The following is a 16,344-nucleotide window of genomic DNA, read 5'->3' on the forward strand; positions in this document are numbered from 1 at the left end:
AACGTCACTAGAAATGTTCCTATCCATCACGGTCCTACGGTTTCACATGGGATCCTAACTATGAAATGACCCTATTCCACTGATCTCTATACATGGATGGTTGTAGCCTGGGTAGCAGTAAGCCGAATAGAAGATGACTGGCATAGTAAGATGGCAGCGAGCGCATGGTGCAGTAGACCACAAGGAGCACACTTGCTTTGTTTATGCTTAGTTCAGTGACGCCAGGTCTCCTGATTGTAGTTCCACGGGTGTTCTATGCTCTTTTATTGCAATACCCCACACATTTACAAAGGAATTAAGATGAAATACATCAATGAAAAATCACTAGTTTAGATATTTCACTCGCTGAATTGAAACCACATGTTACTGCTGCATGTTAGTAAAATTTAAACAAACAACGGAGCCATGCTTGTACCACTACGATTAACACAAATACAAATTACTAAATGTAAATAATAGAAATACATAATATATTTAAACTATCAAAGTATACATGTGTGGCAGATATAAATTGAGTACTATTTGGAAGAGGTACAACATTCTCTCCGTTAGTTCAAATTACAATATTTCCTAACATAACGTAATTGTATTGATTACGTAATAAACAAGTGACTGTCAGCATCCTGAAGTGTACTTCTACGTCAAATACGCCGCGAAATACTTGATGTATACAGCGATTCACTGGGATGAATTCCGTGACACTCCAGAAGTGTAGGCTGTAACTAATACAACAGATATTAAAATGTGTACACACATGCTGGAGTACTTAATGTTCTCGTGGAGAAATAAACTTAACTTGGTTCACTAATGTTGAGATTCACTCCATAATATTTGATAATAAAGTTGCACTAATTTTAGCAGAGCGGATGTCTGGTTGCACGGCAGAATTTTCTTCCCACGTAGTTCCGATAAAAAGTAGCGTTGACCAGAGCAGAGTAACAGCGTAGAACAAAGCAGAGCAGGGCAGCACAGAGCGATTTACTGCGAACATGACATTTTATAGTCTTCGCTCGGGAGGCTTGTACTTTTTATAGATGATCATTGGTTCACGGGGTCTCTTGTAATTGGCTGTGACTGTTTCTTGAAGTTTGCCTGCTCGCAGCATAGGTCGTCAGCGCGTGGCTCGCTGGAAACACGGGCTTGTCACGTGATCTACGCTGCACTCAGTCGAACACGGATCAGTACATCGTCCTTCTAAACGACAGAAGAAACCTGTTTGGTGCTCACCCACAGCTTTCAAAATGATGAATACAACTCCCGGTGAACAATAAAACTTTTAATGTTGACTTGTCGTAAATAATCTAAAGATAGCCAAATTTGAAGGGGACAGTATATTGCCAGCAAGGTCAGAGGGATGCGAATAATTTGTGCAGAATGGGAAGCCAATATACAGCACTATAATATTTGTAATAGCTTACTCCATATTCAGGATATTCATCTACAATACACAAGGAAGTTACCTGAAGAAAAGGATATGGCACTCCACAAACTTGACATACAAAAAAGAAAGTCTTCCCCCAAAGATTGACAGAAGAAAACTATGTGAAATTATGAGAAATCGATCCTTTCAGTCATGGTACCATTTACCACATAAAGGAAAGGGAGAAGTGTTATATTTAGACTGCCAGAAAGCAAACTCCTGGATGACTCATAAATCTTCTCTGTCCTCTTCTGAATACATAAACGTAGTTAAGATGTCATACAAACTTTCCGCAGTCAGATCGGTTTCCGGTAGGTCATTCAGCACAACCCGTTGCTGCCAAAATGGCTCCAACGAGACAGAAACCCTTGGCCATATGCTGGAATTCTGCCGGAGCGCTGAGCTAATACGCAACCATCACCACCACCATGTGAGAACTTTGATTGCTCATTCCTTGAGAAAGTGTGGATGAGAGGTGCACGAGATGGTTCACTGCATCTCTTTGCTATTTGCTTTACGTCGCACCGACACAGATAGGTCTTATGGCAGTGATGGGACAGTAAAGGCCTAAGAGTGAGAAGGGAGTGGCCGTGGGCTTAATTAAGGTACAGCCCCAGCACTTGCCTGATATGAAAATGGGAAACCACGGTAAACCATCTTCAGGGCTGCTGACAGTTGGGTTCGAACCCACTATCTCCCGGATGCAAGCTCACAGCTGCGCGACCCTAGCCGCACGGCCAACTCGCCCGGTCACTGCATCTCTACCGATAATTCTAATCGGAGGGCTGACATCATAGCCATCAACAGAAAGGACAGTAAAGCAAAGGTCTTAGATCCCACCATTCGCTTTGAAAGAGATTGAAATCAGGCTCGGGGTGTGGAGCTAGAACAGCAAGCTATTTATATTCCGTGCTTGCCTTCCATGTCAGCAAAGTATAAAATCCCTATCGATCGGTGGATTGTCAGAGGCCTGCTCTTCAGAGCAAGAGGCACCCTCCCTAGTCAGACATCGACCTTACTACAAAATTTGAAAGTTTGATTCTACAAAATAGAAGAAATAGTTATATGGATACTTAGGGACACTACAAATCATTCATTTCGATCTATACCTGAGAACGTGATTGACATTCCTCCCCCACTAACTCTGGAAGAAAGAAGATAATAACAGCATTAACAATTAAATTTCCACTTTTGGATGTTTTTAAATTCCGTTGAAATTGTAACCTGTCTGTATTCTGGATCTGAATGGTCACCCTCATTGGAGGACGGACGAATTATTTCTGTAAGAAATCTCTCTCTCTAGTGAGAACTTCCAAAGTTGAGTGTGACAAGCAGTAGGCAAGGGTGCCATTATAATGAAAACACTCCTACTCTATTGTGACTGGAAGTTGATTAGGGGGTCTGCTATTATAATGGAAACTCCCCTACTCAAATGTTATTGGAAGTAGGAACTGGGGAGTTTGTAATGAAAACTCCCCATATCAGTTGTGACTGGCATTAGGCAAGGAGGCTTGCCATTATAATCTAAAATCCTAAACTTGGACTTTACATAAAAAACCAGTATGGCGACCTCTCAATGGTGTTTCTCGGTAACGCTAAGAGCAATGCAAACTAATTAAATCTTATTCACAACGTATGTGGTATTTTACCTAGAATCCCATATACAGTGTGGAATTCTGCAGTGAAGCACGGGTACATGAGCCAGTAACACATACAAGTGGATGTCCCATGAATATGACCGCAGTATTAACAGTCACATAAAACTACAAGCTTGCTTGCATGCTTGGTATGGAGCAAATACATTACAAATAAAATGTATGAAAATGTTCGGTGTGTCCCTGTCCTTTTGTGTATTCATTTTTATCCTTATCCTCCCCCATACTGACCTATCATTGTCTTTATCCTTGCATGTGTTCCTTATTCCTAGCATGCTGTATGTTATACTAAAGGCAGTGGGTTGGGATATAGTACCATATCTGAAATACTTACTTGATTGTTGTTTGATTGAAGGAGCTATACCAAATGAATGGAGAGTTGCTATAGTAGCCCCTGTGTATAAAGGAAAGGGTGATAGACATAAAGCTGAAAATTACAGGCCAGTCAATTTGACGTGCATTGCATGTAAGCTTTGGGAGAGCATTCTTTTTGATTATATTAGACATGTTTGCGAAATTAATAACTGGTTTGACAGAAGGCAGCTTGGGTTTAGGAAAGGTTATTCCACTGAAGCTCAGCTTGTAGGATTTCAGCAAGATATAGCAGATATCCTGGATTCAGGAGGCCAAATGGACTGTATTGCGATTGACCTATCTAAGGCATTTGATAGGGTAGATCATGGAAGACTACTGACAAAAATGAGTGCTATTGGACTAGAAAAAAGAGTGACTGAATGGGTGGCTATATTTCCAGAAAATAGAACTCAGAGAATTAGAGTAGGCGAAGCTTTATCTGACCCTGTAATAATTAAGAGGGGAATTCCTCAAGGCAGTATTATTGGACCTTTATGTTTTCTTATATATATCAATGATACATGTAAAGAAGTGGAATCAGAGATAAGGCTGTTTGCAGATGATGTTATTCTGTACAGAGTAATAAATAAGTTACAAGATTGTGAGCGGCTGCAGGGTGACCTCAATAGAGTTGTGAGATGGACGTTGGGCAATGGTATGATAAACGGGGTTAAAAGTCAGGTTGTAAGATTCACAAATGGGAAAAGTCCTCTCAGTTTTAATTACTGCGTTGATGGGGTGAAAGTTCCTTTTGGGGGATGAATGTAAGTACCTAGGTGTTAATATAAAAAAAGACCTTCATTGGGGTAATCACATAAATATGATTGTTAATGAAGGGTACAGATCTGTGCACATGGTTGTTAATGAAGGGTACAGATCTGTGCACATGGTTATGAGGGTATTTAGGGGTTGTATTAAGGATGTAAAGGAGAGGGCATATAAGTCTCTGGTAAGACCCCAACTAGAGTATGGTTCCAGAGTATGGGACCCTCACCAGGATTACTTGATTCAAGAACTGAAAAGAAATCCAAAGAAAAGCAGCTCGATTTGTTCTGGGTGATTTCTGGCAAAAGAGTAGCGTTACAAAAATGTTGCAAAGTTTGGGCTGGGAAGGCTTGGAAGAAAGGAGATGAGCTGCTCGATTAAGTGGTATGTTCCGAGCTGTCAGTGGAGAGATGGCGTGGAAGGACATCAGTAGACGAATAAGTTTGAGTGGTGTCTTTAAAAGTAGGAAAGATCACAATATGAAGATAAAGTTGGAATTCAAGAGGACAAATTGTGGCATGATAGCTATGTGACATAGTGTCATATTTGTAGTCGTTCTCTTACGCTACCCTTAGCAAAGGGGAGGCTTAGGGGACCATTAAGTGTGTGTTCCGTCTCATAGTTGTCCCTTAACACCTGCACGCTCTTAACATTCCCCTAAACTTACCGAAGGTCAGATGAGCTCTCGAGTTCTCTTTGTACACCCAGCATATGATTTCATTTGGCAACATGATTCCAGCAAATGCAATGCTCATCAGGTGTTTAAAAAATGTTTAAGTTTAATGTTAGCTTGTTGTGGGCAATTCTTTTTTACAAAGTGACAGCAATGTTGCTATGGAGCAGTACCATTACCTTTATTTAACCTTAACTTGAATCTGAAGCCTTATCAGGAGTCAGCCAACTGAAAAATTTAATAGAAATAAATAAAAGTGGATTGTAATCAAAGAATTATTGTATAATTACTGCAGCAGGAATGAAAAACTTCACAATCTTTGGAATATTGTCTTTACTGGCACTTTGTGACAATTTACTGGTCGGAGCAAGCTGGCATAACACCGCAGAGATCTCCTAATCTTACTTGTTTGATCTATTTCCTTTCTACTGAAAGAGTTTTGAGAAGTTAGACTGCTACTCTGTATGAACTTGCAAGAAAAATGATCTATCATTCTTCAGATGTTCGACATTGTCATTTTATGACTGTATGTCTACCCCTTAGTCCCATTTCCTGACACGGGGTCGGAGATGAATTGATATGGGATGTTTTTATGGCTGGATGCCCTTCCTGTTGCCAACCTCAATTGAGAAACTAATGAAGATGAAATGAATGATTTTGAATGGAATTGTGCAAGGAGGTGGAAGGAATTGGCCATGGCCTATGAATAGGAACTGTCCTGGCATTTGCCTAGAAGTGAAAATGTGAAATCACAGAAAATCATTCTCAGGACAGGCAACTGTAGGGTTCGAACTCACTTATTTCCCGAATGCAGAGCCTAGCTTCATACCCACAGCACCGGGCGAGTTGGCCGTGCGCGTAGAGGCGCGCGGCTGTGAGCTTGCATCCGAGAGATAGTAGGTTCGAATCCCACTATCGGCAGCCCTGAAGATGGTTTTCCGTGGTTTCCCATTTTCACACCAGGCAAATGCTGGGGCTGTACCTTAATTAAGGCCACGGCCGCTTCCTTCCAACTCCTAAGCCTTTCCTATCCCATCGTCGCCATAAGACCTATCTGTGTCGGTGCGACCTAAAGCAAATAGCATACCCACAGCACACTAACATGTGCGGCCACTCTGCTTGGTTTCAGATATTCATTATTGATTGTTATAAATAGGTTTACTGGAACATTCAAACTCTGCATTTTAGGGATAAATTTTCGTTACTGCATATATCGTAATGTCCATCATGGCATTTTAGAGCATTGTAAAACTTTTCATTTGTTTTTCTGAATACTGACAACTTATCAACTGTTCTGTTTGCATTTTGAGTATCCATAGGACAACAAATTTCAGCCAGTTTAGTGTCTTCCAAGAATTGACAGGCTGTATTATGTTCTCAGATTTTAGGCCTGTAGATTGTAAGAATGGAGCTCTTAAAAGTATCAAGGGAAATATCTTCAAACTTCAAAATGGAAAGCGCATTCCTCTCTGAAGAACTCATTTTAATCAGCACCTAATTTGCTGATGTACCATAGCTCAAAATGTGATTAAAGGAACTTAAAACACTTTCAGCACCAATTGAATTACCTCATATAAGTGAGTCTCTTCTCAAAAATTAGAAAATAGTTGATGAGAGGATGTACATTTCCTTTTAAGAAAATTGTTCATTCTTATACCAGTATATACAGTACCATGCAAATTAATCAGAACAAGGTATGTTTTCATTATAATTGGCAACAGTGTGCTACACATTACTTATTCTTAGATCCTGTGTTCTGTATGCATTCATTGTTCTGTTCATCAACACCTCTTCATCTGCAGGCCTTCGGGTTGAGCTGCAGTTGCTTGGTAGCCCATGGCCCTTTGGGACTGTTACACCGTGGGGTTTATTGATTGTGATACAAAATGCCAAGCGAATTGGAAATAGATGCCTCCTGAAAGAAAATGGAAGTGTTTTATCTGATATTGTTAAGTCAATTCGAGGGGTCAGAGCTCTCTGTCCAGCTTTATGTTCACTTATTTTTTCCAAATCTGAACAATTTTCGTACATATTTCTTATAATTAGGCCCTAATCTGTTTTAGTTTAGGGGCTGTTGGGAAACATTCCGATTTTTAAGGAGCTTAACTCTGGCTCCCAATATTTTGGATAAGAATATGTGGAGGCAAACCATTAATTCCAAGGAATTCAAGAATTATGTAGGAAATTGAAGTATCTAGCTTTCATCTTCACTATAAATTTGTTGACACTAGTGTATGGTTTTGAATTACCAGGTATAAGCCCAATCTTTCAAATTAATTAATTAATTAAGAATGGCAATTTTTGAAAAAATGATGTCTTAAGCAGAAAATTGTAAAAAAAAATAAAGTACACAGAATGTCCTTCAATAAATATTTACCCCATTGACGATCATGTCTTGACGGGTTTCAGCTAGTACTCATTTAAATTCCTTATGGCGAGTGTTGCATTTGATCCACACAACACCTCTCTGGTAGCTCACGAAATAATTCAATTTGCACTGAATGAAACCACATGTTTATTGTACACATAGATCACTTAAAACTAACAAATACATTAAGCCGAAACACGCGTGCCTACTCGAGCTCCTCCATTTTTACACTCACTCCCATCATGCCACTCTCCTCTTACTCAGAGTCCTTGGCCAGTGCTGCCACTGTCCACATGTCAGGTGAAATAAAAAGAGCTAAGCAATCAAACATGCCGCCCACCTAATTTGGACTACAAATTACAAATGAATGAATAAACTGACACAGAAAGGAGTATGTACATTGCAAGTCACCAAAACGAAGAACAAAAGAAAACAAAAAAGGAAAACAATTGCACTGTAAACTCAGCATAGTTCAGTTATCTGATGCTGCAGTATAACAAAAGATACATGGACATATGAATCAATAGCAGAAAAAACACACAACTACACATCCACAGATAATGGGTGCCTCATGCGTCAGTAGGTAGCAAACAGGCATATCTTGGTCACTGGTCGTTGGTAGGTTCCCTTGGCAGTGCGCACAGATACCACACGAACATGACCGTCAGCTCCAGGATGAACCTCCTCTATGATGCCAGTCTGCCACATAAGGGGTGGAAGATTGTCCTCCTTGATAAGGACAAGTGTTCCAGTCTGGACGTTGGTCTTGGGGTTGTGCCATTTGGTTCGCTGCTGTAATTGAGAGAAATAGTCACATGACCATCGCTTCCATATTTGCTGTCGACACCGCTGAACTAGCTGCCATCTAGATACATATGAAATTGAAGTAGTAAGACAGTCTGGTTCAGGGAAGGATGAGAGTGATTCACCAATCAAAAAATGTCCAGGAGTGAGGAAGGAAAATTCATCAGGATTGTTGGGTAAGGGGGTTTTTGGTCGGGAGTTTAAGTACGCTTCAATCTGAGTTAAAAGGGTGTACATTTCTTCAAAGGTGAGAAGTGTGTCTCCGGCTACCCTCTTGAGGTGATTCTTCACTGACTTGATTCCTGCTTCCCAAAGACCTCCAAAATGGGGAGCATGAGGTGGAATGAAGTGCCAGTCAATACCTTCGTTGGACGCAAACTCCTTAACAGCAGACTGATGACTGTGGGACCTCATCAGGTGCTGCAACTCCTTCAGCTTTCTCATTGCTCCAACGAAGCAGGTTCCGTTATCACTGAAGATCTTGCTGCATCGTCCACGTCGTGAGATGAACCTCCGTAGAGCTGCAATGAATGCCTCAGTAGATAGACTGCTAACAAGCTCGAGATGAACTGCTTTTGTGGCCATACACACGAAGAGGGCAATGTAACATTTGGTTCGTGTCCTGCTCCTAGGGGTGCCATGCTTGACATACAATGGACCTCCATAGTCAACTCCACAGTTGGAAAATGGTTTACTGGAGTTAACCCTTGCTGGGGGTAGCTGACCCATGAGTTGGTTTGTCGTGGTTGCCTTTACCTTGAAACAGGTGAGACAGTTGTGAATGACCTGTCTAACGATAGATTTTCCATTAGTGAACCAGAATCTCTGACGTAGAGAAGCTAACACCAACTGACTTCCCGCATGTAAAAGCCTATGGTGTTCATGCAGGATGATGAGTTTGGTGATGTGGTGTTTAGGATGCAATATGAAGGGATGTTTCTGATCGTAGGGGGCTGAAGAATTTTCAGGTCTACCGCCCACCCTAATCAAATTGGCGCTGTCAAGAAAAGGATGGAGCGCCATAAGTTTGCTTTCAGATGGGATCATCTTCCCCTGTTGCAGGTTATGTAGTTCTTGCGCAAAGGTGGAACGTTGCGACATGCCAACGACAACCTTCAAGGAATCACGTAACTCAGCTGTGGTCAATGGCCCATGACGCTTCTCAATAACATTACTTCGAAGATTTTGAAGAAATCTAAGCAAATAGGCTGTCACTCGTTGTAGTCTAGACCAACTGGAAAAGCGTCTAAGGTAGTTGTCCAGGTCATGGTTAACTGTCACGAGGCACATAGTTGGCGCTCGCTCTTCTGGTATGTTAGAGATGGTTTCCTTTAAGACTGGCCAAGTTGATGGATGATTCTGAAGCCAACTAGGTCCCGCCCACCATAGCAGCATTGTCTCAAGTTTCTGAGGTTCAAGTCCTCTTGAAATACAGTCTGCGGGATTGTCTTGTGAGGGAATGTGTTTCCAGTCCTCTACTCTTGACAAGTCCTCTATTTCTGACACTATAACCTCCTTACTTGTTCGCATCGCCCACTACGGCAACGTAATTATTTCCTTGATGTTCTACGCATGGACTGACCTCGTGGTTCAAGCGTGCTGTTACAGCATATCTCGGTTTAATAATGCACAATGAAAATCTTAAAGTCACACTGAAATGAATTCGGTCCACCTGTACTCCCATGAGGAGGAATATTTAATGAAACAATGATGCCGATGCGGTGAAGTGAAGCGTGCTACGCTAAGGTACCGTATCAGTTTGAACATTAGGCCTACGGTTTGCACACTGTGTATCCGGCTCGGAGGACCAAAAAATGTTGCATTTGATCCACACAACACCTCTCTGGTAACTCACAAAATAATTCAAATTGCACTGAATGAAACCACATGTTTATTGTACACATAGATCACTTAAAGCTAACAAATGCATTAAGCCGAAACACGCGTGTCTACTCGAGCTCCTCCATTTTTACACTCATTCCCATCATGCCACTCTCCTCTTACACTGTCCACATGTCAGGTGAAATAAAAAGAGCTAAGCAATCAAACAGCGAGTGTTACGAACGTACTTACTTACTGGTCGGCGCTACAGTCCTTGTAGGTCCTTGGCCTCCTTTATCACCTGCCTCCATTCATCTCGGTCCTCAGCTTTTCTTCTCCAACGTTTAACTCCTAACTTTCTAAGGTCATCCTCAACATCATCAATCCATCTTTTCCTGGGTCTTCCTCTCCTCCTCCTTCCATCAAGTTTCCCTATAAACACCTTTTTTACGGTACAGGTTTCTGCCATTCTCTGAACATGACCGGCCCACCTAATTCTTTCCTGCTTAATTTTAGCAACAATATCTGGCTGGCCAAACAGTCCTTGCAGCTCTACATTTGTCCTCATTCTCCACCCATCCTGCTCTCTTACTGCACCGAATATCTTTCTCAATATCTTCCTTTCCCACCGTAACAGCCACTGTTCTTCTCTGGCGGTCATCACCCAGCATTCTGAGCCATACATAACTATTGGTCTTAGTACTGTTGTGTATATTTTAATTTTTGTATTCCTGCTGACATTCCTGGATTTAAACATATTTTGCAAGGCGTAAAAGCATCGGTTTCCACTTGTTATCCTCTCCTGTATTTCCACGGAGGTTTTATTGTCCTCTGTTATTATAGAGCCTAGATATTTGAAAGATTACGAACGTACTAATGATGACATAAATGTGCTATCCAGGTTTGTTTAGCATGTATTTTAATAGGACATAGACTGGGCTTATGGAATAATGGCGTAATAACCAGGGGTATGCATTAGTTTGTTTAAAAAAAGTTGCTTTACGTCACATCGCCATAGATAGGTCTTATGGTGACGATGGGATAGAAAAGGTCTAGGAATGGGAAAGAAGTGGCCGTGGCCTCAATTAAGGTACAGCCTCAGCATTTGCCTAATGTGAAAATGGGAAAGCATGGAAAACCACCTTTAGGGCTGCTGACAGTGGGGTTTGAACTGACTATTTCCCGAAATTAAACTCATAGCTGCGCGCCCCCTAACGGTATGGCCAACTTGCTCGGTAAATGCGCTAGAGAGGGACGTCTGTGTATTATACAGTCAAAACTGTATATACAGGGACAGCAAGATGAATAGCAACACGTATTAGGATAAACACAGTGACAGATCAGTATGGGATGAGGGAGTAACAGAAAGAGAAAACAAGGATGAACATTAAAACACAAAAGGACAAGGACAGTGTTATCTTCACAGGAATTGGCTCTCTCCACATCATTCTCACTTCTAGACTGGAGATCTGTCAAGATGGTCTCACAGTACAGAAATAAGTTGGTGAGCTTGTCAGGGGCTGAGTGGAAATGGGAAGAGACCACATGAATAACATACTCTGCAACTTCATTCACTGCATACGTGCCCGATTTCTTAAACTTATTGGGTACTCCATGAATAGTGGAAAGCACCCGATAAATACTTTCTAACTTGCGTTAACTTTTGACACACCTATGTTTAATACACACCTTTTGTTATCTCCATCAAATTGTCTACCCATATTGTCTTATTGTTGCCATAGCTACATTGTCTAAAACTTCTATACCATTTCTTTGGCTAGAGAAATGGAGCTTTATGTGCTAGGTTTTTACAACAGTAACAGAAAGAGGACAACATGAAAACACAAAAGAAGCACAGTGCTGTCTTCACATGAATGGGTTCTCTCCATATCAGACTCACATCAAGACCGGAAATCTGTCAAGATGGTCCTGTCATGGGTGTTGATGCCAGTACTCCTGGTGAAGCTGGGAAGCCAAAATGAGTTTGTCAGGACTGAGATGAAATGGATGTAGAAGAACTGAGACTGACAAGAAAGACCACTGGGCTAAATCCGAATCTTTCAAGATTCCAAGGAAAAACTATGCCATTGAAGAGGATTAACGTAGGGGCCAATGACCTAGATGTTAGGCCCCTTTAAACAACAATCATCATCATCAGGATTAACTTAATTACCATAAAGATGAGCTTGTGATTAATGGCTTTCTGAAATGTTGAAACTAGTATTACTCATTACTCATTTTACTTTCCTTAAAGTACCTGAAAAATTTCTAGTAAATTAGAACTGTTGCTGTGTTGTCACACATCTACTAAGCATGTAAGATATACTGTAGTAGAACATTGTATAACCTAATTTAATGAAATTGTATAATGTAATCATGGTCAACACTTGTGAGGTCAAACCCTTTCCATGACTGCTGTGTAAATAGCTATTCCAATATACTGTTCTTATTTATAAACCAACTGTGTCTGTAATGTTTTTACTATATTTCAGTATGGAGATATCTATAACTTCCCACAAGCGGCATTTGATAAAGCTTTGGAGAAAGAGGAAATTGAAGGAGAAGCCGAGTCAGAAGATGAAGAAGAGGTAAATATGGTCTGTGATTTTCTTTCTATAACCCACTTGTTGCCATTTCTTGATGTATGCATAGTCTTGCTTTTGCATTGTCTGTTGGCACAGGCCTGGGCAAAGTGTAGCTTCCACTGAAGTCCCAGTCACATCCATGATTGTGACAATGTGGAAGCTACTGGGGTATGGGTAGTGCAGTGTAATGACATTTGGAGTATGATTAATGCATCTGAGTGTTGTGAAAGGTGTTGCTCATAGGCTCTGTCATGCTGCAATATCAGTTTCTGGCTCAGTGGAAAAAGTAATGGGTAACTAGCTCACCCCTCGTCTTGCCTAGTATGTCTCAATTTGGTGCTGCCATTGGTTGTTGTGGTTTCCTTATAACTGCATAACCCTTGGTGGTGCTATTTGAGAATCCAACCAGCCTCTGGGCTGATGATCTAACAGACAGTTTAACCCTGTGCATTCCTAAGGGCCTGTACTATGACGTGGGTGTGGCAAAGCAGAAGGTCAGCGGACTGACTAGCCAATTGAAATCACGTCAATGACAGAGTAACAGTACAGAGGTGCCAACTATTACGGATTATCCATAATTATTACGGATTTCACTTCACGATTACGACATTATGCTCAAAGGGGATATTATTACGAAGAAGCGACAATATCACAAAAACAATTTTCTACGGGGAGAAGAAAAAGGGGAAAATGAATCCTTTCGAGCGTTACTGCTGAACCCTCCTCTTTTCAGCGTTTGTGAGTTGGCAACGATACTTCGACCGTCACTTCCGTTTGCTACACGTGAGCGTTGAAAATTCATTGTGAATGAAAGAGCTCTTCTCCTTTATAAAACCTTAGGAAAAATCGGAGGGAATTCAGGTCTACATTGAGTAAATCTACACTGGAAACTCTTATGGTTCAGAAGGCGAAATTCCATCACAGGCGGAAGGACGCTTCAAGGAAATCCACACTGAAAAGCAGCTGCGGAGTGCAAAACAAGCTACAAAGAATATTTTATTACAGAACTAACTGGTATTGTGCAAATTTTGCTGTGTAATATCAAATACTTCAGAACAGATTGCTCTCGGGAAGGGCAAAGGGGGTGTCATTATCGAGAAGGTAGATGATACTTTGGATTTGACTTGAAAATTTTCAGAGTGAAGGGGGGATTACTGAAAACCCACTTCAGAGGTTAGCACCTCTGACAGTATTGCAACAGCTTGCATTCTAAGCTAGAGTGGAGAGCAGTGAGGACTTCATTAAGATACGTTCCAAAATTCAAGTTTTTAATTATTTGAATAGAAATAAACATAAATGTTTGTACATTTCTAAATATATTTTAGTCTGATTTGATAGAATCTGATGATGCTTTTTTCAAGAATGTAACATATCATTCTATTTTGAATTAAATTGTTTCTTTTTCAGGTAAACTACTGTTACCATATGTTTTCTTTTCCAGAGAGTTTATAAATTTGTTGAAACTGAAAAGAGATCGTCATACTTCCATAGGTTAAATTGCATACGATCCCTTTGTCCTACAATTAAGTTGAATTTCTAACTTGTCTCAATAATAATGCAGTGACATTAATTTCCTCTGGTGATTTCCTTCTTCTTACTAGAATTTTATAGTTATTCTCCTGGCCTTTCCTTCATAACTGAAACAAATCCAAATGTGTATTTATCATTAAATTCTCTTCCTCAATTCAACATCAGCTGGTACTCCCATCATAAAAATACTACTGGAATCATGTCAAGACTGACATTTAGCAATTATACTTTTCCACAAAAGCCAAAGTGTTCTGAGGCATTGTATTTTCTTATACAAATTATTTGTTCAAATTTTAACCCTCATTCATATAATAAAAAATAAAAAAAAAAATTTCCCAAAAAGATTCTAAATAATCATTAAAATAAATGAATTGCAATAATTCCAAAGACTGCTTATCCGACTACACTCAATTCTTTTGCTTTTTAAATTCCACATAGCCTGTTTGTACTATAAAATATGTCTGGCTCCTTGGCTAAATAGTTAAAGTGCTGGCCTTTTGTCCAGGGGGTCCCGAGTTCGATTCCCAGCCGGTTTGGGAATTTTAATCTTCATTGGTTAATTCTGATGGCTTGTGTGTGTGCCGTCTTCATCATTAGAATTCATCATGGGTAGGGTCCCATCGTTATACACACGCAGGTTGCCTGTACGGCATCAACTTGAAAGACCTGCTCCAGGCCTTTTCAGAGGCCACACGCCATTATTATTATTATTATTATTATTATTATTATTATTATTATTATTATGAAATATGTCAGTCATGTTCTCGGACTTTAAATCTGAAATATGAAAGGGGCTTAATGTACATCAGACATCTACTTGACTTGGGCTGTTTGTGATCTTTGCAATGCAAATTGGTACACTCATACAGCATACTTGACTGGGAAAGGTAAAGGTTCATTTTATTTGAAAATGTACCCTTGGTGCTGAGATAACTACAGTGAAACCTCTTTGTTGGACATTCCCATGATACGGACACTTCTGAAGTATGTAATTTTTATGTTCCAACTGAAATAATATTGAAATAATTATAAAATCAGCTCTCATTTACTGACATATTCAGATATAGACATGGAATGCTTTTTGAGATCTTAATGCTTGCTTTGTTTCCTGTCTGTGGAAGAAATGGAGATTTCAAGTCCTAATACACTGTAATGTGTGTTACAAAGAGGGAAAAATTAGTTTTGAGGGCTGTTCAGAAATGTACTGTATTGACATGAGGACAATAAGAGTTCCATAGTAGTAATGTATCTGCTAGGCCAGCTATCTAACCCTCTAGTATTATTAGCTGGATGCTGTAACCCCTTTTTGGGGGTATATGCATATATTTATAATAATACTGCCGAGGGAATCAAAGTATCGGTGATACCGAGTACTTTCAAACGGTAGGTAGTAATATTACGCAGCGAGTAAAACGCCAAATTGAGATTGGAGGCCGTGGTAAAAAAAAAAGATCTCCAATAAGCATTCCAGAATAACCACAGATAGCGCAGTGGAAAGCAAGCTAGGTAATATTAGAAAATTAAAAGAGAATGGGAGGAGAAATAAGGGACATGACGGGTGAAAATAGATGAGAAACCAAGATAAAATTTGGAAATAGATATATTAGAAGAATTAAATCAAGCTCTTACAATATTAGATGAATAGAAGTCTGTACAAATACAGAGTTTTCCCAACCACATGTAATACAAATTTGTTACACCAAGAATAAAATATCCAAGAGAATAAAAGCAAATAAGAGAATAGGCCAGGAGAGGAAAGGGATGGACAAGAGAATGATGAATACGGTACAGAGAGAAATGTTGAACAACGAGAATAAGAAAAGGATGTACACAGTTACAAGATTGGAGTATACCAGCATGAAGTCTTCTAAGCAAAAGTCTAAATGTAATATTAAAGTTGCCACCTCTTCAATTATCACCCGAATAGGCACAAATTAACGTTGTCATACCAGCGTAAGTCACTGTATAGTATAATGAAACAGTTTCAAAGTATGCAAAAACATAAATGGTGAAGCACTGATTAAGCACAAGTGTGTATAGGAGTTGCAGAGTTGCCGATATACCACACGCACATTTGGAAAGAAAATTGTCACTAGTTAGTCAATAGAGGCTTAGATATTGAAAATACAAGTGAAATTTCGGCCTGGAAATGCACTGCTCCCAGTTAGAATATGCATAGAAAATAGCTCCAAATGCAAAATAGAAGTATTTAAAATAAGGACATTATCAGTTTGTCATACCTCATCTTGAACCAAATAGTTCTGCCCGAAAATGGAGAGTCCAGGGCACATGTCGCTAAGGACGGAGATGACGTTAAAGGTTCCTCCCTCCACACAGGCCAAAGTCCATCTCAACACATTCAGAGGAAG

The 16,344-nt window shown here is 40.1% G+C and overlaps 1 protein-coding gene across 2 annotated transcripts in view; it reads left to right on the forward strand.

The window, feature by feature from the left end:
- Positions 1-16,344, forward strand: part of Rbm13 (RNA-binding motif protein 13) — a 93,484-nt gene that overhangs the window by 52,313 nt on the left and 24,827 nt on the right. Inside the window, exon 6 of one of the 2 annotated variants that reach the window (XM_067144286.2) lies at positions 12,353-12,457. In XM_067144286.2, the coding sequence (XP_067000387.1) occupies positions 12,353-12,457 (105 nt within the window). The remainder of the gene's footprint in view (positions 1-12,352; positions 12,458-16,344) is intronic. The other variant, XM_067144287.2, reaches the window with a different exon arrangement.

This window comes from Anabrus simplex, chromosome 3 (assembly GCF_040414725.1).
Source record: "Anabrus simplex isolate iqAnaSimp1 chromosome 3, ASM4041472v1, whole genome shotgun sequence".
NCBI classification, from domain to species: Eukaryota; Metazoa; Arthropoda; class Insecta; order Orthoptera; family Tettigoniidae; genus Anabrus; species Anabrus simplex.